Raw genomic sequence first — 22,943 nt, 5'->3', positions numbered from 1 at the left:
AACATTTGGCGGAAATCCCAGGTTTAAGCTTAAAGAAACAGAAGAACTTTTTGATCACTGGTAACTTGAAAAACAAACAAACAAAAAACACCCAAAACTTTGTGTTTAGCTATGCTAAAATGTCTTTGCAAATTAACAATTTGTTACCGGTAGTGAAGTTGATGGGATGTCTTCATCTAAATTAAAACTGAATAGTTCAGATGGAAAGCCCAGATTAAAGGGGAAAAGCAATTAAAACTCTGGGCAAGGCGTCCCAGGAGACATGTGCTCTACACAATGACTTGTCTGGGGTTCGCTTTGGAAACGCTCTCTCTCCGGATGCTCCCACACTCCCCGTGGGCCCTGGGCCAGTCGTGCACCACATCCGCGCAAGGAGAAGGCCTGTGAAATCGAGAGCTTGGCTTGGCTTTCCCAAACCCAGGCTGCACGGTCAGTAAGAGGGGAGAAGGAGCTTGTGGCTACACAAAGCACGTCTCATAAACAGTTTCACGGCATTTACAACATAGCTTCGATATATTAACTGCTACATTTACATCTGTTTATCCTTCCAGGTGTTACTGTTGGAGGGTGTGCAGGTGGCTCTCTCCATAAAGACACCCAGACAAGGGTGCTCAGGTGTGAGCGGGCTGTGGGACCCGAAGGAAGGGGCTCCTGGCTCCAACTCAAACAAGGCACTATATGTGCTGGTGGCAGCCTCCCATCCTGTGTGCTGTGCTCTGTCCTTTCTCTCTAATTCGGCCCGTGCACAGCAAGAGGCAACACTGCATGTTTCCTTGTGTAAACTCCAACAACTTATTTCCCCCCAAATTAGACATTTGGCCGAATGAGTGAGTTAATAACTACTTAAATAATAACTTCTTAAATAAGTGAATATGTTAGTCCCGGATCAACTGAGATTTAGAGAAGTCAGTACATTTTAGATACTTTCAGGCCCTGTCCTCCACTGTGAATGCAGGTAACTAGCTTCAAGGCAATAATCACAGAGGCTAGAAAGAGCTGGGCTTTTCAAGAACTCAGGGGCTGGGGTAGAAGAACTTCTCCTCCATGAAACTGGGCTTTGAGGAACCTGAAATGACTGAAGAGCCACTCGGATGAACACCTTTTCCACTGCCTTGCTGTAGAACATTAAAAGCCCGTCTCCTCTCTGGGGTAAGGCATACATTATCAATGCAAGTGCTATTGCCCCCAAGTGGCCAAGAATTGGTTCTTGAGGACAGAAAATTAAAAATCATCATATATATATATATATATTCCATAAAGGGGTAATCTGCTGATTGTGGTATTAAAATTTCATGGAAAAGGAGATTAGGGAAAGTTGTCTGCAAAGGCTCCTGGGAGAAGGGGAGTACCATGAGGAGAAACTGGTTGAGAAACACTGGATTCAAGGAGATACAGAATGTGGCTCCTTCTTTTAAAGTGTGTGTATAGATTAGTTGGATAAAGAGAATCTAGCACAGGATAAATAGTTGCTGATATGGATAGCAACATCTGAATATATAAAGAACTATTTGAAATAGTATTTGAATAGTGTGAAACAGTTTATGAAAGGGGTGAAATAATTGTACAAGTGATAAAGTCAAAGACAAGAAAGATCATGGTGGTGATCAGGGAGGGCTTCAAACAGCAAATGGGATTTGAACTGGACCCTACAGGAGGGGAGGGGTTTGACTCAATAGAGAAGAGATGGAAAAATACCCAAATAAGAAAGTGGCTTTGGGACTGAGGACTTGCATCAAAACACAGAGTAAGACTTTCAAGGCCAGAAGGAAAATAAAGTCTCCAAGGACAGAGGAGAGAGTTTAGAGAACGATGCCAAGTTTTGGCCAGTTTGATGGTTGCACTGGGACCTTCTTCTTTTTTTCTTTTCCATTAAAAATTTTTTCTGATAGCAATCTTAGTGCATGTGAAGTGGCATCTTTTACATTTTTTAGTTAGTAAAAGAAATATAACATAAAATTTACCATTTTAATCATTTTAAGTGTACAGTTCAGTGGCATCCGTACATTCACATTGCTGTGTGACCATCACAACCATCCATCTCCAGAACTTTTTCACCATCTCACACTGGAACTCTCTACCCATTCATCAATAACTGCCCCTTCCCCTCTTCTCCCATCCCCTGCTAACCACTGTTCCCATTGTCTCTATGTATTTGACTTTTTTAGGTACCTCATATAAGTGAAATTATACATTATTTGTCCTTTTGCATCTAGCTTATTTCATTCAGTATAATATCTTCAAGTTTCATCCAGGTTGTAGCATGTGTCACAAAGTCATTGCTTTTTAAGGCTGAATAATATTCCACTGTATCAAGCCCTTCCTTCTTGTCCCAGCTTTCTTGGTAACTTAAGCTATGAGACTAAAAGTGCAGGCAGGCATACTTTCAAAGGTTTTAGAATACTGTAGTCATGGGGAGGCCAGATTACTCCAGGTTGAGCTATAGTCACTGAGAAGATCCTCTACACAAGGGTAGATATAAAGACTGTCAAGAAAACTCCCCTTCAGAGACAGGACTGGGGAAGAGTGATGCCGAGCAGTGCACACAGAGCATGCCAGACCAGTCATCTGCATCCCTGGCTTCAGTTGGAGAAGTTATTCCCAGAAGAGCTGCAGGGTGGCAGCTACCACAGTGACTGAGGAAAGCCAAGAAGTACTGAGGGTTGCAGCAAGGAGAAGGGATTGTATCCCTGGAAATAAAACCAGGGAGTGACTTGGTGTCAAATACCACTGTTACTTTGATCCCCAGGACTCAAGGGGGGGAAAAAAGCATGCAGAAGGCTTAATCTGGCTTAGACTTACAAGAAGATAATGTGGTTATTGTAACATGGTGACAGAAAGAAAAGCGGCAATAGGACATATTATTACTTCTATAGGTGTAACAGTTAGCTACTGCTGCATAACAAACCCAGCCCCAAATTTAGTGGCATAAAATATCATCATATTATTTCTTGTGAATCTATGAGTTGGCTGGAGGATTCTGCTCAACTGGGCCAGGCTTGTTTGATCTCAGCTGGGCTCACTTACGAATCATCTGTCATGTCAGCTGGTGGCTGGCTGGCTGATATAGGATGACATCTTCTGAGATGACTTGAGTCTACATATGGTTTTCTTCTCCAGCAAGCTAGTCAGGGTTGTTCTCATGGTGATAATAGAGGTCCAGGAGAGTTAACAGAAGCATGAAAGACTTCTTGAGGCCTAGGCCTGACACTGGCATGTCATGATTTCTACCATGTTCTTTTGGACAAAGAAAGTCACAAGTCCAGCCCACATTCAAAAAACAGACTCTACTTCTTGATGGAAGGAGCTGCAAGTTTACATTACAAAAGAAGTAAATACAAAGAGGGATGGAAAATTTGAGCCATCTTTGCAAGCTATTTTTCACACAGAGAGAAATGTAGCAAGGCTTCAAATTTGCAAATTATATGTGCAAAAAAATTCTGTTTCTTCCTTTTTTTAATAACCAATCTTATCTTTCCCAGGAGACTCCTTCCTTAAGTATAAATCTGGGGTCAAGAAAACCTAAACTTCAAGTGTCTTAGACTCCCTGTTTTAAAGTCACTTTGCAGTAACTCAGTCTCTTTTGAAAGCTGCTTCATCCCTCAGATTCTCTCCCTCTCCCTGTTCCTCCCCAAGATGGCATCTCATTGTTAGCATGGCTCATGTGACATCATGGCAACGGGGTAGAGAAGACTTGGAGTCAAGATGTAGAAACAACCTAAGTGTCCATTGACAGATGAATAAAGAAAATGTGGTATCCACACACACACACACACACACACACACACTGGAATATTATTCTGCCTTTAAAAAGGGCTTTCCTCTTTCTCTCAGTTCAAACTCCTATATCACATCTGTTTTCTACCCTAGGGCAGAATTTCAAAGCATACGCATCACGGGCAGAGGGTAAATCTCCCTTACACTACAGAGAAAGCTCTGTGTATAAATTGGCCAGATTTGGATATGGAAGCTGTGGGACTACTAGGAATTAGGGATTGCCAGGGAGAAAATATATCAGTTTAATATACCCCCCAAAGAAATTTAAAAATAAGAAAAAGAGTATAATCAAGGTTGATTCCAAAGTGTTCTACCTTTGTGACTGGGAGAATTTTGGAGTCCATCCTGTCTGTGTTGGAGGTCATTACGAAATCAACTGAAATGTCCATGTGAAGATGTATAACTGGAATTCAGGGCAGAGGTCTGAAAAAGAGAAGTAGACCCAAGGCTTCTGTGCACTAATAGGCTCATATGCCTAGAAGCTCAGCACTGAATGAAATCTCCCAGGAACAGGGCACTGACCGGCTCCACGTGTGGGGGAGGGGGGGAGGGGAGATGGGTGATTGTTAAAAAGCAGCCACCAGAAGAGTAAAAGAACCACCTGATAGTAACTTGAGGGCAGGGGCCCTGCCTTTGTTAACTTTGTATCACTAATGCATATAAGTACCCACCATTGTAGTAGACGCTCAACAGTGTGTTTAGAAGAAAAAAATGAATAGAAAAGAGGAAGGCAGGCAGGAAACAAAGAGGGAAGACTGGATCAGGATAGGGTGATGCCATGAAAGCCAGGTATGGCAGACAGAATACCACCACCCAATGATGCCCACGTCTTAGTCCCTGGGACATGTAAATCTGTTACCTTACATGGGAAAAGGGGCTAAGGTTACAACGTGGCGATGTGAGGATTCTCCTGGACTACCTGAGTGAGTCCAGTCTAATTACAGGAGCCCTTTAAAGCAGAAGAGTGGATCACAGAGATGCGACAGGAGCAGGACTCCATTCGCTGTTGCTGGTTCAGCAGGTGGAGCTAAGAAATGAGCTAAGGAACACAGTGGCCTCTAGAAGCCGGAACCAGCTTCCAGATCGTAGCCAGCAGGAAAGCTTGGACCTCAGTCGTACAACTACAAGGAACTGTTGGTAAACCGACAACCAACCCCACAAGCAGGAAATGAATTCTCCCCTAGAGCTTCCCGAAAAGAAGGCAGTCTGCAGACACCTCAATTTTCATCTGGTGAAACTAGTCCTATCCTACAGAACTGTCAGGTAAATTGTGTTACTTCAGTTACTAAGGTTATATTTTATATATGATGATTAATTATAAGTAATAAAAAGTATAAAAATTGGGAGAAGTGATTCATTTATAATCCCACCTTGAAGAGCAACGTTTTGTATTATCTTAGAAACTAAATTTCTCTGGGCCTCAGTTTACTCATTTTTAAAAACTAGACCTAATACCTTTCCTGCTTATAGACAAAGAGCTATAAAAAAAAAATTTTTTTTTATTTTTCAGATAAAAAGATTTATGGCTCAGAGGTGGAAAAGTGTTTGGTATGATCAGGGAACAAAGAGGAATTGAGCTTGACTGAAGAAATGAGATTATTTGGGGAGCTCAAGGAGATGGAGATGTACTGGACTGATGGGTCAGAGACAGATTCTGGAAACATTTCATGCCACAGTGTGGACTTCAGACTTGATCTCACAGGGCATAGCTATCACTGGAGGGCAGAATGGGGTGGGCTTGATGGAGTGGAACATGGAAAGACTGGAAACAGGAAGACTCATTGGGGGGCTTGAGAAGAGGAGGGTCTAGAATAAGGTAGAGAGACTGGAGGTAAGAAGAAAAACTTAAATACAAGCATATGAGGGAAGACTGAAAGTTGTGCATAAGATATAAAAGATGCAATATTCTTGACCTCCAAAGCTCATTTGATTAAAAATATAACTTTGTCTCAAAATAGGTGACTATGAACATATGTACAATTCTAGGACTTATGATTTTATTCAATAAAAGTGAAAATCTGTATTCTCCTTTGGTTTCTTCCTCCTACAGGAGGATGGGGAAGATTTGGTAGAATAATATTAGTCCAAGTTAGACAAACTGCTTTTGATCCATGGGCTCTGTCCGCTGACACTGCTCCCTTTCACTGCTGAATCATTGCAGAGAGTGTCCAAGTAAAATATTAATCCCTGAGATTCTGGAATATTGCCCTATCCTGGCAGTGTAAACCTAACAGAAGAAAGGCCAAGAGTGAAGCAATGTCCCCTGAGAAGCCCCACTCCCAAGCCACCAAAGTTTCTGCCCTAGTTCCCAGGCCAGTCGAGCTCTCTCAAGTGAGAGGGATTGTCCCTCTTTCATGAGTATCTTCTAGGCTCAAGCACTGAGCTGAGATAGTGACATCTGTCACCTCATGTTACCATTATGATAATCTTTGTAATACGTATTTTCTCCATAATTACACAAATGCTGAATCTGAGGCTCAGAAAGTTGACAAAAAGTTTTCCCTATTCATAGAGCCGATTCATTTCTGCCCCTAAAACGCGAAACCAGGGGGAATTATGGTACTTAAGACAATCAGTTCATCCTCTCCTACCCAGACAGCACCGGATCTCCCAAGTTTGGGATGTCATTGGTAAGGCATTATCTTTATGAGATAGTTTAGGAAAAAATATGGAGAAAATATCAAGGCTTTTCAATGATAAAGATTTGTATAGTCCTAAAGTTGCTTGTTTCTCACCCTTGATCACATGATTTCCTGATTAAAAATTAGGTACTTGTCCTCTGACCAAATCAATTCCATTTTGTTAAGATGGAGCCTTGAAATAACTCCATATTATGGATCAACAAACATTCACAAAACCTAGAAGAACTGATTCTTATTAATTGCCATAATAATTATGTAAATGAAAGGAGAAGTAGAATTCCTAAGTGAAATGAAATTTCCTTATATGTCTGGCCTTCCAAGCCAGTGATTAGTTACTATTAATTTTTACATCCAACTTTTTTAGGCTTAAAAAAGTCGAAGAACTTAAGTTCCGCCGCTGCCTGGTCCTGTAATATTGTCTAAGTCACTCTTTTACTATCCTACTTGGTTAAAAAAAAAAAAGAATACTAAGTTTCACTGGGCCCCAGGAGCATTGGGCAGGCTAATTAATGGCTATAAAATGCTTTCAAATGCAGAATGCTATGTCTGTATAGGCCAACTATTTTCCCCTCCAGTAATCATATTAATACCCTATTCATTTTACTGGTAATTGTATGGCGCCATCATCGTAATGCAATGATGTGCACCATGCAAAAGTCAGGAGAGACGATCTAATGATGTCAAGATGAAATGCTGTCAGTGTCTATAAAGATAGCATAACACTGTCAAAAATGAAAGGAAATCTTGGCATTGTAAGTTCTACTACCATTAAAATATGTGAGAAGGGAAGGGTTCCATAATCTGGGACAATGTCTGTTATGACAAATGTGCTCAGACAAATTAAGAGACAAACTTGCATTCCTCACCAAATTTTCTTTATCCGGAGACTTTTTAATTAAAATTCTCTGTTAATTTCCTACGTGAATGTCGTCAAGTCCAGGACAGGACTAGGATTCTCAGAAGTAATTTGTATTTGAAAATAGCCATGGTTCTGTGGCTCTATGGTCCAACATTAATTGCACCTGATGGTCATGTCTTTTTGCAAGGGCAGGGGATACATTTAAGAAGTTTTGTGAAAGTTAATAGTCCTCCAAATTTCACTCTTTAAAGAAAACCTGGCAGTAAGAGTGATATCTCTGTTATCTCTGACCGTGTGTGCTATGCACCGTCAGTTTAGGCACAAGCATTTATTCTCTCTGTAGACCAGATTTTGAAAAGTCTTAGGAAGGTCCAAGCTGAAAAGAAAACAAACCTTTCAGTATACTTTAGTGCATTTGGGAGCCTCAGGTTTCAGCCCTCTGAAGCTTTCTGTTATGTAGGGGATTAGGATTAAATAATTTTTAAAATATAGAGGTGTTATTTCTGCCAAGACTATTAAAAAGGTAATAATCCAAATGAAATAAGGGATATAGAGTCAAAACTTGGGGAAAGTTAGACAAGGACTGAACTTTGCTATACTCAGGGATTCCACCAGTTTATGTGGCACCTTTGTGTGAGTTAGAAATGGATGCATCTTTCTTGGGGTAGATACAGCCCCTCGCCTGGACACATGGCTGGGCAAGTATGGTGCACGCTGGATTTCAGCTCCCCTTCTCCCCTCATCATGACTCCCTTGTGCAGCACACAATCTGCACAACCACACCAGACCATCCCTAATGTCCTGGTTGTAGGCCAAGGAGCTCAACGCAAGGACCCTAGAAAATCTTTGCTCTGCCTACCACACAAGTTCCCATAATGCTAGGATATTGGACAGAACTTCCCACAATGGCCTCCTGAAAGATTTTGGGGGGTTGTTAGAAATATACCATAAAATCAGGGTTTGGCTAGGACTGTTCCAGCTTATGCCTGATGTCCTAGGGTAATTACCACCGTTCACTTTCAAAAGTGTCCTGGTTTAAATGACACAATATATGGTCAACCTACACACACCTTTGATAAAGAACTGAAAATTTTGCTAGAATAGTCTATAGATAGATGTCTGAGATACATGTGTGACTGTGAAAGTGAGGGGCAGGGGGATGGAGGCAAGTGGTGGAATAGGACTGCTGGCTCACTTTTATGTGGGTTGGTCATTAGTTCCAGGGACCAATTGCTCCCTGACATTTAACATCAGTTATGAAATTAAGCATTTTATTCAAGCAACTTCTCTTGCATTTTCTTGGTTCCAATGCTAAGAATCCCCCAAATATACATCATATCTCAATTCGCTCTCCTAAGTTCTAGATGCTAATATCCAGCAGTTGGATCCCAAAGAAAAGTGAGGTTCATTAAAGGGAAAGGAGATTGTTGATGTAAACAAACCCTTACAACTAAAAGGTTTATTGCGCGTGTCTTTAGGTCTCAGAATACAAAGAAAAGGGAGGCGAACAGAAATGTTAATCTGGTATCTATAGAGCCACAATTCTTTGCTTTTGTTTTCCACAGGGTATAGGATTTCTGGTTTTGGAGATTCCGCATGCAATAAACTCACTAGCCACGGGAGCATAATTCAGATTCTTAACTGCTCTGTCTCGCGTTCCTCAATGTCAATGGGATAAAGACGCCAGCTCCTCACAGGCCGTTGTAAAGATGAAATGAAATAACATACACAAAATAATTAGCATGTAGTAAATGCCTAATAAGTGTTATTTTTATTTTAAAAGAGTAGCAAATTTGCTTCAATCTATGACCAACTTCTCCGTGTGTGGGTGCATACTGATAGCACGTTAACCATGGAAATGTGGACTAACCTTAGGTGACTGTATACTTTTATGTAGCGTATGTCCAATAGAAAGGTAGGAAGGCAGGTTTCTCACTGCCTTACCTGCTAATATTGCAAGGGTATTAAATTATATGAGAACCCTTTGGGATTTTTTAAAAAGTTTAAAACTCTAAGCAAATTCAAGGTATTATTATAATGAAAGTGGACTCTCTGAGCCTCCGTATATTACACCTATCATATTGGTATTCGAGGAGTTCCTTTTATTCAAAATAAATGTATTTGAAAGTGGATATCATTTCTAAAGATCTAAACATAGTCGCTAACTGGGGTCCCTACCAGTGCTACCTTCCTCTGGTTCCACTCCCTGGAGGGCAGAGGAGGTGGCAGCTGGCTTTCTGTGGGCCTGGGAGAGCCGAGCAGGCATCTCTCCTTCTCAGGTGCCCACTAACCTACAGAGACTGGGGCAGAAGCTTAGGCAAGCCCAATGTTTAGCCTGCCATGCCCATGGACAGAGTAAGGATTGCAAGGATGGCTGTAGGGGGGAAACAGGGAGTCGGTCAGGCAGGGAGGGATGGCAGCCCTGCATGAGCCAGCAACTCTACGCCTGGATATTCCTTTTTTTTTTTTTTTTTTAAATAAATATTTTTACTGGTTTCAGAGAGAAGGGAGAGGGAGAGAGAGAGAGAGAAACATCAATGATGAGAGAAAGTCATTGATTGGCTGCCTCCTGCACGCCCCAGGCCGGGGAGCAAGCCCAAAACCCCGGGCATGTGCCCTGACCAGGAATTGAACCTCCTGGATCATAGGTTGATGCTCAACTGCTGAGCCATGCCAGCTGGGCATAGGCCTGGATGTTCCTAAGCATAGTGCAGGGTGAAAGGGACACTCACTGGGCACTCTCCACACCACGCCTCAAAGGCTAGGTGCTTTACTCCCAATAGTACTAGATGCCAGGCCGTGCCAGTACACCATGGCTCACACCTTCCATGGCTCAATATGGAATATGAGCAAGTTCAAGTTAAATGAAGGGCAAATATATAAAAGTTGAAGACCACTCATAACAGCCTGACATAGGTACTTCTCAAGGCTACTGTGAAAAAAGAAGTGAATCATATATGAAATCCCTTTGGGAAAAACCATTTAAAGTCTATAAATTGTACAAAAGACATGCCAAATGTTCACCATGAGACTTGAAGTGGAACAGAGCCTAACAACATATTAGAAAACTTAGAGAACATTTTTTCCTAAACTGTGATATTTAAGGCCATGTTGGATTTTAACAATCCTAGTAAAAGAAAGTCACAAAGGAGAGAACTGTCATTAGCATCTTCTACTCCATTCATTTCAACTTCTCTGGGAAGTGCCAAAAGACAATCCTTGGGTGGACAAGTGCTTTGTCCTAAATGCCACCCCAGTGATTATTCTAATTCAGAGAGAGCAGGGTGGTTATTAATGCCTGGCTTTTTCTATCTTTCTGCTTCCCATTCTTCTATTTCTCCTCTAATCTTTTCCATTGTTCTTGTAAGTTTGGGGAAAATGACCAAACTGACAAGATTTTAAGTACTAAATACTTTCCCCCCAGTTTTAAATAGACTGACTACAGGGATAATTCTTCTAATAATATTATCACTGCAGCAAAGATGATCTTTTTGGTTCACTTCTTTTTCTCAACGCTAAAAAACTCCCCTTACTCCCCTCCCCCCCACCACCACCACCAAGTTTACTGTGCAGGTTAACTATCAGCGACCTAGCAGTTACTCTGTAACATGACTCTGAAAGTGTCTGAAACTCTTAAACTGCAAGTGTGAAAAAGCTGTAAAACTGTATACCCCTGAAGCAGCGAGGGCCTCAAATAACAAAGGAGGCAATGGAGAAGCGCAAGGAAAGAATGATGCATCCATAGTACATTCTGCACTTTTCCATGTATGAATACAGCTACTCTCGCCTCTATCTGTTACTTACTTAGTTTGTTGCTTTCCCCTTTCACATTTCCCCCCCTTTGAGAGAATTCAGTGCAATGTCTGTATATATTCTGTGGCTATCTGAAGTCTGGAGCTATCTTTTCCCTCTATAGTTCCAAGGATTACTGAAAGTTGTAAGAAAAATTCCAGATATCCCTAAACCCCATTTTATTTTATTTTTCCTATTGAGGTATAACTGATAGAAAGCATATTAGTTTCAGGTGCACAGCATAATGATTTGATAGTTATATACAGTGTGCAATGATCACTCACCACAAGTCCAGCTAACATCTATCACCACATGGAGTTACACATTTTTTTCTTGTGATGAGAAGTTTTAAGACCTACTCTCCTAGCAACTTTCAAACATGCAATACAGTATTAGAACTATAATCGCCATGACTTTTTTTTTAACTGGAACTTTGTAGGTTTTGATCCCCTTCACCATATCATCCCACCCACATCCCCAAACCCCATTTTAGGTAAACAACAGTGCATGTAGACACACAGTATGTTCCCTGCAAAGTGAGGTCTGCTGAAAAGTTGCAACAGCAACCAATGTTTCTTTTCTTTTTTTTTTCCTTTTATATATCTTTATTGATTTTCAGAGAGAGGAAGGGAGGGGTAGAGAGAGAGATAGAAACATCGATGGTGAGAGACTCATCATTGATCGGCTGCCTCCTGCACGCCCTTGACTGGGGATTGAGCCCGCAACCTGGGCATGGGCCCTGACCGGGAATCGAACCACGATCTCCTGGATCCCAGGTCGACCGATGCTCAACTGCTGAGCCATGCTCGGCGTGGGTACAATCAGTTTTTTGATATCCCGAGTAACCGATCAAAATGCATACCTCAGCCTGGCTGGTGTTGCTCAATGGTTGAGCGTCGACCCATGCACCAAGAGGTCATGGGTTCGATTCCCAGTTGGGGCACTTGCCCAGGATGTGGGCTCGATCCCAGCAGAGGACTTGCAGGAGGCAGCCCATCGATGTTGATATTTCTCTCATCAGTGTTCCTATCTCTTCTTCCTCTCCTGTCCTTTCTCTCTAAGAGTCAATAAAAACATATTTTAAAAAATTAATACATCAGTTGGGGGTAAAACTTTGAAAATGCATTCAAACCATTGGGGCCATGCAGTCAATACCCAGAAATTATAAACCAGGATGCAGCAATAAATTATATGAAGGTATATGTTTATAATCTTTGCTAAATGCACCATCCAAGAGCCTGCTATGTTGAGACAGTGAAATAAAACTGAAGACTTCACGCTGCAAAAGCAATATTTGCCATAACTGCCCATGGGCTATATAAGTTGACTGCTACGAAGATCCTGGGTACAAGCAGAGTAATGAATCTTTTCTACCCATGATTTTAAAAAGTGACTCCATTGCCATGTCATCTACACTTCACTTGGAAAGCTATTGACTTCTCTTTTCTGTTGCCTTAATTTTCTGCAGGAGCACAGAGGGATGCAAGTCCAGGTGGGCACTGAGCCTTTGCCTGATTATGCTGTGTAACACAGCAGGGAAACCTCTTATCTCAGGCTGGGGTTGCCTGTTTAAGAACCTTTTTCTTTATAAAAGGTATAAGGTAGTAAACACAGCTGTAGAAAAGGTTTTATATTTTCTTGCTGTTTGTTTTTAATCTATTAAAATGATATAATTAAGGCAGAGTGAAAAGATGTCTATAAAATTATACTAACTGCCTGTGTGCATATATGTTGTGGGCCAAACTTCACCAGCTTACAGTGTTCAAATAATCTGAATGGATTTGACTTTAGAAGTGGTTTTTTTACATCCTTGCATATAGTGTTGTCAGATTATAAAAATACAGTGGCTTAGAATCAATGAACTTTAAAATTCTAAATTGATCTTGTAATTAGGATGTTATTAAAGATGACTTAAGCTTTTCTCTTGCTATTTCCTGGCCAGAGTTGGATCACTGCTATGAATCCCTGTCTGCCGGTTACTTTTCTTTTAACTCCACAAGGGGTATTTTTTTAATTGGGATATTTATATGTCTTTAAGAAGAATAAAGGTTTTGTAAATAGTACCACAGCCAAACCTTCCTTTCAAGAAGATGATATCTGAGTTTAGGATGGAGAATATGCCTCAATTTCAGTTTGCAAAGACATATAATAATATAATCCCATTTATTTCCTACTTAGATGAACTTGAAGTGTTTTCAGCTGTGGTATACTAAATTCGTCTCATAGAGAATAGATTTGAGTGGATACTTAAGGCCTTTTCCTAGCCAGTTATGTTTAAGTTAAATGAATAAACACATTTTAATGTCTTAATTATGAACACAAAACGTGCCGAAGTCTAGGATCTACTCTATCATTTGGAAACAAACTGAAAAATCCTATTGGGTTGGAATTAAGTGGAAAATAGTTTCCCCCCCTGGGGATTTTTAATTTATTCAGAATATTTATATAATTGCCTGCTAGTGAATCTTTTGAGATTACTTTATTGGAGAAGCTCTTTAACTCCAAACACATTTTTCTTGAGGGCAAAGGGATACTGTCATTGATTTCAGCATGGAAGGAATCTTTCTTCCTACTTATCCTTTCCCTTACCTCCCTCCCTGGGTGAGCTCATTGTCAGTTTATATGGGCTCCAAAGCATTTGATTTGGGCCTGTTAGTTCAGCCTCAAGTGCATGGGAAGAACTTGAAACCTAGGTGGGAAATTAAAGAGTTTTGCTAACTCAGAAGATGAGCCCCTTCTAAATGTCAGTTCCAAGCCAGTGCACCTTGCCCTCTGTTGGAAGACACAAAGGGCATTCAGCCGAGTTGCCCAAACCAATGACCAACAGTCTGTGATATTTCTGAAAGCCTTCACCACTCTTTGTAATCATCACTCCTGTCTTTCCATGTCAACCCAATTCATGAAAATGTGTCTCTTCTAGACAACCAACAAATTGAATATTTCAGGGCCGCTACCTTAAGTTATTAAATGGTCTTAGTGCCCTAGCTCAAAGAAAAATGAAGTACCACTGGAAATAAAATCATTACTCAGATCTATAGCCACAAAATGGGTGATGAAACCAGCTTTGTTTGTGTTTGAGATCTGGGATGAAAAGTGCTCTTAGATGGATCATGATCAATAAGGACATAATAACAGTGAACTGCTCTGAGGGCATTTATCACTGGATAGATAAAGAAAATAAATGGATAAAGCACTGCAAATAAAAAGTAAAGCAAACCTCAGCTCAAGAACAGGACTTTTAAAAGAAAAGTAGTCCACTGATAAAAATTCTAAAGCCAAGCCCTGGCCAGTGTGGCTCAGCTGATTGAAGCATGGTCCCACGCACCAGGAGGCAGAGGGTTCGATTCCCAGGCAGAGCACCTACCTAGGTTGCTGGTTCGATCCCCAGCAGGTAACTGATCCATGTTTGATCCATGTTTCTCTCTCACCTGGGTGTTTCTCTCTCTCTATCTCTCTACCTCTCTCTCCTCTCTCCCTTCCCTGCTCCCTGCCCTCTCTAAAACAAAATAAAAATAATTCTAAAGCCAAGAAGCATTATTTATATCAGTTTACATATATAATGCTAGTATCATGTTCTGGGGTCCTTTATCTACCTGCCTTATGTGCATAGAATTTATGTGTACAATGTTTTAAATAAATGAAGCAGTAGTTTCCATATCAAAAAGGTCTGAAGTTCATAAATTAAGTCTTTTCAGGCGCATTGATTTGTTTGAGCTTCAAGCCCAAAGGAAAGTATGTTCTACTTTTGGCACACCTATGAGTACAAAGGCTTCCAGGTTGGGCCAGAGGGAGGAAACCGAGTTAATGCAGTTATTAAAATTATCTCCCCGCACCAAGGCACTCTCCCTGCAAAGTCAGGTGGCACTATCTTTCCAATTGAGAGAGTAGTGACCCACCTGCAGCCTCCCCAGCACCTCATCTTTCTAGAGGAGGGTCAGCTTCCCAGGACTCTCTAGGAAGCAAGGGTCACCCTCGACTGTTTCCAGGCACCACAAGACACTGAACAGAGCCAGTTACTCCCCCAAATCGCCAGATTTCTGCTGAGATCCAGAAAAAGGTGATCTCGTGGGTGGAAGAACCCAGACATGTAAGAAGTAAACAAAAGGAAGAAAGGGGCCTGGGAGTGGAGGGAAAGATCTGCTGGAAGTAGAGAGAAGGAAGACCACGCGGTAGTGGACTCCAACCCCCAGGACAAGCGGCGGCGTCCAGCCAGCGACTCCAAAGCCTGGGAAACGTTAGCCACTTGCGCGCTGCTCCTCGCGGACACTGGGTGGCGCTCGTGGTAAAGACTTGCACTTCTCTTGGGGTCCGTTTCTCCACCCGCCCCCCCACCCCCACCCCCATACCCCACCCCCACCCCCGCCCCTCGCAGATTTTGGCTACTAGGAGATGAAATTACTCACATTCTTCCTACGTGTCGCAGTGGAGCGCACTTCTGGAGAAATTTGATGTCTTGGGGCCGTTTCTCCGACGCTGAGCCCTTCCTTGGGTTTTGAAAAAGGCAGCATTCGTCCGGTCCACTGGCCTTAAGACAAAGATCCAGGCCTTGGTGTCACAACCACCCACAGTACCAGCCAAAGTTGCCACCCTGAGAGCCCGGACACCCGGCGCGCGTGCGCCCAGAGCGCGGGTCCACAGCGCGTCCAGGACCCCGAGCGGCGGTGGGATGAAATGGGACTGTTTTGTGATCAGACTCCGGCTCCTTTTAACTCAGTGCTCTCCTTAGGTAGGGGGAAGTGGGGTCGACTTAGTAATGAGGCAGAGCAAAGTCGAGAAAGTCGAGGCTCTGGACCTTGAGAGACACACCCAGGTTTGGAAGCCTCGCCCAGCCGCGGCCTGTGCACAAGGGACTCGAGTCTGGCTTGAGGGTCAACGCTGGAGGAACTGAAACAAAGAAGCTGACTAGATCCTTCCCTTCCGACCCACTCCTTTTTGTCCTGTGCAAAATGTGGGAGATAATGTCTATTTTTGACGGAGGGGAAAGTGAAATGGAGCAGAAACGAAGCTAACTGAACACCGTAACACTGTGCTTCCCACCAGACCCCAAACTTCTCAATTTTGCCCAAAGTCTGCAACTTCCAATCCCACCCTGGTTGGAATCTGCCTTCTCAGCAAGGTCTAAAAACATTGCTAGGAACACCCTCTTAGCATAACCGTATTGACCTGATTTCCCTTCATGTCGTAACTTTTAAACCTGTAAGAAATAAAAAGTTCTGGGGGTGCAGGCCTGCCGGCTTCCCCTCCACACACACTTGCCTTTGCCGGGAGGCGCTTTGAACCCTCCCTGGCATTGCCTTGGGGGTGCGATTCCCGTAATTAAATAGCAGGAACGTGGCTGGATGGACACCGAGAACTCCGCCTGAGCAGAGGCCCGGACTGCAAGCCCCACCCGGTTGTCAGTGCTTCCCAATGTCCTGTAGCTCTAAATCTAGGGCGTGAAGAGCAGTGTCAAAATCGACAGCGTGAGGTAAGGACAGGAGGGCAGCCCAGGCTCTGCTTCCCCCCCCCCCCCAACATCAGTCTCAGAAAAGTTGTGGCGGAGCAGGCCTCAAGCAGAAGATTTGGGCTGGGCCAGGCCGGGGAGGGCACTGAGGGACCCAGTGACACACTCCTCCCCTGCCCCCTGCGCACTCAAGTTGCCCCCAAAGGCAAAGCGACAATAGCTGTGGTTTTAGGGCTACCAGACGTCAGAGGCAGGGAACTGGTGCTCGTGTGGCTGCTTGGCTGTGGTGTTCTGGAGCTAGGCTGGCACCCTGCCTCAAGTTCCAGACCCCCCAGCTCTCCCTGCCTGCCTTTTTGGGGCCAGGGTAGTTCCACAGCCAAAGTAAGGCTAACCTAACACCAGACACAACTAATGTAGACTCCTCCTCTTTCTGTTGGGGTGGAGGGAATGTTAGAGAGACCAAAACGTCCCAGCCTGGATGTCTGGGGGATCTCCTTGGTTCCCGCCTCAGGCACTCTGGAGGAAGATGCTGAGAGGCCCAAATCAAGATCCAGCTCCTGGAGTTGCCTATTTTAGGGGAGTGGAAATGGGGAGCAGTAGATTGACTTACGTTAAATTTCTATGCTCCCAGCTGGATCACCGCTAGAGCAAGAGTGACAGGTCATCATGAAAGCAAACTCTCTGGACCATGAAAACCCAGTGGTTGGTTCCTGAGACTTTTGTCCCTTTGCATATGAGCTAAGATGTCTTCAAGGCAGGAAATGGGGACACAAGGTACAGGAACCCACACCTGGGAAATGGAAAGGCAGGCCCTTGGATGCCACGGCCATAAAGCCGGGAGGGGGAAATCAGTGGGCTTCACCCAGCCTCCCCAAAGGGGGTTTAATCCTGTCTACTCCTGCGTCTTCTTGGGGTTCCCATTTGGTCCCTTGGAATGACGGGTCATAAGTGAACCATTCGCTTTTGCAGGAGTCTTTTAACTACTGAACACAGAATTACAAACCCTCAATTCCAACGGCATCCAAATAGACAAGAATATTGGACAAAATGTGGGGCTGCAGGCTCTTCTTTGGGACCAGCAATTTGGGTGTCATTAAGTTATTTGTGCTTAAGACAGTAATATTTTAAATTCATTGTAGGGATTTAGGGTTGTAGGAACTCTCTCTGCTGTTAACCGCGGAGTGGACAGTGTGCATTCATGAGCACCTTTATTCAGCCCGTTTCTGAGAAATATTTATCTCATGCAAAGGAAGTGCTTGTTGCAAATTTGTCTCTTTCCTCAGATTGCAATTTTTCAACACATGGAAATTACAACTTGACTCCCAGCAGCCCCAATAAAAAATGGTCTCAGTTCCTTTCGCCATTGCCCCACACCCCTGATTCCCCATTCCAGGATCACTGTTCGATTCCACATCCCCCCCCTGCTGAAGCCCGTGGGGGTGGAGAGCGGGGAGCAAGGAAGACCGTCGGGGACCTCATCCCCCAAACATGTGCATTTTCCGAAGCTGCTGATTGGGACACATTGTCTCCAGACGTTACGAAGCTGGTGTGAGGGCTTCTGCGTTTTCTTTGGTATTCGCTGAAAACAGATTAACCGAGACCCTGCTCGTCCCCCAGCGAGGAGCCACACAGACACGCGCGCGCGCACACACGCACACACACACTTCCCTCATCCCTACATTTTTTTTCCTCCCTCTTTTTTTTTTTTTTTTTTTTTTTTTAAGCAATGCTTTGTTGTGTTAAAACTAGTTGGACGAGTTAGGGTGTTGCTGCTGCTCCCGAGGCCCTGGCCAATGGAACCCGATCCACCCCGCTGTGCGTAAGCGCGCAATTAAGGATTTAACCAAGGCTGTGCTGCGCCTCAGTCAGCAGTCAGCCCGCCGGAGACCGAGCTCCGCGCCGCCCCGCCGCCTCCTCGCCGCCTCCTCTCCTCCTCCCGCTCCCCCCGCGCTCCCACGGCCATGTCTGCTTAGACAGAGCCGCTCCACAGCCACCCGGGCAGCCGCCGCCACAGCAGCGAGGACCGCCGCCGCCGCCCGGGAGCGATGACAGGGGTGTTTGACAGAAGGGTCCCCAGCATCCGATCCGGCGACTTCCAAGCTCCGTTCCAGACGTCCGCAGCCATGCACCACCCGTCTCAGGAATCGCCGACTCTGCCCGAGTCGTCGGCCACAGATTCCGACTACTACAGCCCCACGGGGGCGGCCCCGCACGGCTACTGCTCTCCTACCTCGGCTTCCTACGGCAAAGCGCTCAACCCCTACCAGTACCAGTACCACGGCGCGGGCGGCGCCGCCGGCTACCCCGCCAAAGCCTACGCCGACTACAGCTACGCCAGCCCCTACCACCAGTACGGGGGCGCCTACAACCGCGTCCCGAGCGCCACCAGCCAGCCAGGTACGCGGGCGGGGGCCAGGTCGGGGGGGGCAGGGCTCCGGGGGGCGAGGCGGGTGGGAGATTGGGGCCCCGCCATCCACCGCAGCGGGGGTGCCTCTGGCAGAAGGGAGTGGGGTCCTGCACCCTACAACCGAGGAGAGGTTCCCAGGCCGGCGCTTTGGGGATTCTCAGTAGGAGAAGCCTGCGGGTGCTGGGACCCGCGTCTCTCCGCTCCTGCACCTTGGCGCGGGGGGCGGGGGTGGGGGTGGGGAATCTGTCGCCGGATTCCCGACGTGCCGGGTCAGGAAGCCAGCTAGGCTGGAAAGAGGGTAGGGGTGGAGAGAAGAAAGAATCTAGCAGCCCTAGTAGCGTTTGCGTAATAAAGGGGAGGTTAGCTGTTGGGATCTTCGGTGAGCGCGCTCGGTCGGTGCGAGTGGGAGTGGAATCTGCCGGCCTCGGAGGCTCGGTCGGGATCAGCCTGAAAGCAGCCGGGAGCCAGCGTCGCGTTGGAGCCCAGGCGCTCCGGGGGGGGGGGGGGGGGGTCTGAGAAACAGGGCGAGGGGAGCCTTGCCGTTTATCCAGGGCAACGCCAAAAAACAAAAAGCCATTGAAACGTGGAGGAGGGTGGCTGAGGCGTCGCGTTAGTGGAGCAATTTTTTTTTTTTTTCTTTCTCCATGGGTGCCTAAAATGTATCTTCGGCCTCACCGCTTCCTTTTTCAACGGCCTTGAAACTTAGAGAATTTAAGAGGGTTACTGAGCTTGGGCGGCCAGAGAGAGGCATGAGGTCTCCGTGGAGAGGTTTTGCTGGTCAGGTTTGATCTCTTCCCGCCAGCACATTAATAATCCTGCTAATATTAGCATCTCCTACTCTGGCAGAATCCAGACCACAGCCCTCTTCCTCCATCCACCCTTCCTCCCCCAGGAGCTCGCCACACACACACACACACACGCACACACACCCCGGAGAGGCTCTCCGCCCCTTCCAGAGATGGGCACTTCTGATAAGGTGGGAAAGGGGACGTGTGGCTCCAGGGCACCTTTGTAAAAACACGCGGACATAAAGTCTATTTCCCGTCTATACTCGGGATTTTTAGAAATTCGTCCTGACCTGCGGCCCCTTTCCTACGAACCCCCCCCCCCCCACACACACCGATTCCTTTTCAATGTGTGACTTCTGTTAAACTTTAAAAGAGAGCCCGGGGGTGGGATGTCTTCGTTCCTTTCAGTGTCTCTGTATTTCCTGCATAAGTGAAAGATTTTTTTTTTTCCCTCTTGGCCAAGAACTTATTAAGTCTATTTGTAAAAGAAACCAGACACATCTGTGTCCTCACAGATCTGCAGGGAGATTATGGGGGCTGCATAATCGGCCCTCTGTCTGCGGCGGCCCGGCCCGCTTGCTGCTGAATTGAAGGAGCCTAGTTTGCTTGTGGGTCTTTGAACTTTGGAGACCTCGGTTAGCGTCTTCTCTGCCCATGGGTCTGGCCTCTGCGGGCTCCCGAACAGACGCTGACAGAAAGGGGGGGGGTCCCGGCCCTTGAAGCTGGCCAGGGAGGGGCTGTTCATGATCGCCCCAGAAACGCGCAGGAGCCCAGGGTGGGCGTAAAAACAAGCCGGGGTGAAAGCAGAAGCCGCTACAAGGGCGAGATGCAGGGCGCGGAGAAGGGAGCTGTGCTGTCCAACGCGCTTCACACAAGCCCTGGAGAACCTGAATTAACAGAGCAGGGAATGACTCTGAGACTGAAGGCCTGGCCTGGCCATGACTGGGGGAGGGGCACATTCTCTGGGTCTTGGGAAGCAAGGTGGTGATATCGGGGCAACAGAGCGAAGGCCGCCTGGTAAGAAACTCCAAGACTGTGCTTGAGGGTTCTGCAAAAGCGCCATTGTCTAACCGGTTCTGTTTTGGTTATTTAGAGAAAGAAGTGGCCGAGCCCGAGGTGAGGATGGTGAATGGCAAACCAAAGAAAGTTCGTAAACCCAGGACTATTTATTCCAGCTTTCAGCTGGCCGCGTTACAGAGAAGGTTTCAGAAGACTCAGTACCTCGCCCTGCCCGAGCGCGCCGAGCTGGCCGCCTCGCTGGGACTGACGCAAACCCAGGTAACCTCGGGCCGCGGGGCCAGAGCCCCGCCTCGGCTGCGTGCCTGGCGGGGCCTCGCGGCTCGGCCCCCGCGGGCTGCAGCCGGGCGGATAGCACCTGCGGGAAACCCAGACAGACATCCACCTCGCGCCCTTCCCTCCATAAGTCAGACCGAGCGTCGCCGCCACGCGACGGTGGGGACGGGATGCAGATGTCGCTCATCCCGAGAAGTCCCCGCTGCGGGCCTCCGGGGGCGAGGGGCCAACTTCTAAGCTGGGAAAGAAGGGGAGGGCTACCCCTAGGGTGCTCTGGCAGCCTGGAGAAGTTGTCTAGTGCCTGCACGACGCAGCGCCTCCAGGCCGGCAGGGCCCGTCGGCCTCGCGGTGGTCGCGGGCCGAGCAAAGCCTCGTGCGGGAAGAGTTGAGGGGGTCGCTCCCTGCTGCCGCGGAGGGTTGGGCCGCAGCAGCCCGAGGGGCGCGGGGCGGGGGCGCTGTGGAACGGGGGGATTTTCCCTGGAGGGTCCCATTCCCTTCACTCCCACTCCAACCCCTATAAGAATAAGGAATGTTGGAGTCGCCGCCCAGAGCTGCAGGCGGATTCTGACCTTTCTCGGAGCTGAGGAGGGGGTGAAAGGAGTGGCGCGGGGGTGGGGGGATCAATGCTCTACCTGCAGGAACTCGCGCCCGGGTCGCCTGCTCCAGTGCCCTTGCGCGCGGGGCTCGGCCATTGTTTTGTAGATTCTGGCGGCTCCGCGTTGCGTGCGCGCTCCGTGGGCCGACACGTGCGCTCACGGCGTTTGGGACACTCGCCCCCGCCCTCCCCTGTCCCTTGCCTCCGGCCCAAACAAAAGACAACAGCCCTCGGGGTCGTGCCCTGGCGGCGGCCCCGGAGAGCAGACCCCGCCAGCGCGCCCGCGGAGGCCCGAGATCCGGCTGCGCCTCGGGCCCAGACCCTGAACTGCAGGCCTCGAGCTGCGGGGAGCCACCCGGGACGGCCGCGGGGGGCCGAAGATGCCTCAGAGTGTTCCGGTAACCTGTGCCTTTGTTCCCCCACCCAGGTGAAAATCTGGTTTCAGAACAAAAGATCCAAGATCAAGAAGATCATGAAAAACGGGGAGATGCCCCCAGAGCACAGCCCCAGCTCCAGCGACCCCATGGCGTGTAATTCGCCGCAATCTCCGGCGGTGTGGGAGCCCCAGGGCTCGTCCCGCTCGCTCAGCCACCACCCTCACGCCCACCCTCCGACCTCCAACCAGTCCCCCGCGTCCAGCTACCTGGAGAACTCGGCTTCCTGGTACCCGAGCGCAGCCAGCTCCATCAATTCCCACCTGCCGCCGCCCGGCTCCTTACAGCACCCGCTGGCGCTGGCCTCCGGGACACTCTATTAGACCAGCCGCTTTCTCTTGCTCTCTTTTTTGGGACTACTGTGTTTTGCTGTTTTAGAAAATCATAAAGAAAGGAGTTCATATGGGGAAGTTTGGAAAACGGAAACAAAAAAGATTCATGTGTAAAGCTTTTATTTTGCATGTAAGTTATTGCATTTCAAAGGACCCTGCCCCCCCCCTTTTTTTACAGACACTTTTTTTTTTTTTTGCGCAACTGTGGACACTATCAATGGTGCCTTGAAATCTATGACCTCAACTTTTCAAAAGACTTTTTTCAATGTTGTTTTAACCATGTAAATAAGTGTAGATAGAGGAGTTAAACTGTATATTCTGGATAAATAAAATTATTTCGACCATGAAAGCAAAATGTTTCTAAAAAAAAAATACTTCTTTGCCCCCTCCCCCCAGTAATGGGCTAGTGACGCTTTATGCAGGCAATTAAAGAGAGACAATGTCTGCAGAGATCCAATAAAGCAAAAAGGAAAACAGAAATTGAGAGTTGCTTGGATGCAGGACTTTACATGTCATATGTTGGATGCTGCTTTATATGTCAATATGCGTATGTGGCCTGTTTATGGTGCTGCCCTATAATATAT

At 46.5% G+C, this 22,943-nt stretch overlaps 1 protein-coding gene across 1 annotated transcript; it reads left to right on the top strand.

The window, feature by feature from the left end:
• The first annotated feature begins 18,379 nt into the window (after positions 1-18,379).
• On the top strand, positions 18,380-22,714 carry DLX5 (distal-less homeobox 5). The gene is made up of 3 exons (XM_081147077.1): positions 18,380-18,907; positions 20,799-20,983; positions 22,021-22,714. Exons 1-3 carry the CDS (start codon positions 18,556-18,558, stop codon positions 22,348-22,350), a joined length of 867 nt encoding a protein of 288 aa, XP_081003203.1. The 5' UTR covers positions 18,380-18,555; the 3' UTR covers positions 22,351-22,714.
• The last annotated feature ends 229 nt before the right edge of the window (positions 22,715-22,943 follow it).

This window comes from Miniopterus schreibersii (genome assembly GCF_964146895.1).
Source record: "Miniopterus schreibersii genome assembly, chromosome: 9".
NCBI classification, from domain to species: domain Eukaryota; kingdom Metazoa; phylum Chordata; class Mammalia; order Chiroptera; family Miniopteridae; genus Miniopterus; species Miniopterus schreibersii.
This window is presented reverse-complemented; position numbering and strand designations above follow the sequence as displayed.

What these genes read in the sequence shown, in the direction of transcription:
- DLX5 (XM_081147077.1), top strand. Translation starts at nt 18,556, where the DNA reads ATGACAGGGGTGTTTGACAGAAGGGTCCCCAGCATCCGATCCGGCGAC. An exon ending in GAGCGCCACCAGCCAGCCAG is followed by an intron (nt 18,908 to 20,798) that starts GTACGCGGGCGG and finishes TTGGTTATTTAG; the next exon opens with AGAAAGAAGTGGCCGAGCCC. An exon ending in TGGGACTGACGCAAACCCAG is followed by an intron (nt 20,984 to 22,020) that starts GTAACCTCGGGC and finishes TCCCCCACCCAG; the next exon opens with GTGAAAATCTGGTTTCAGAA.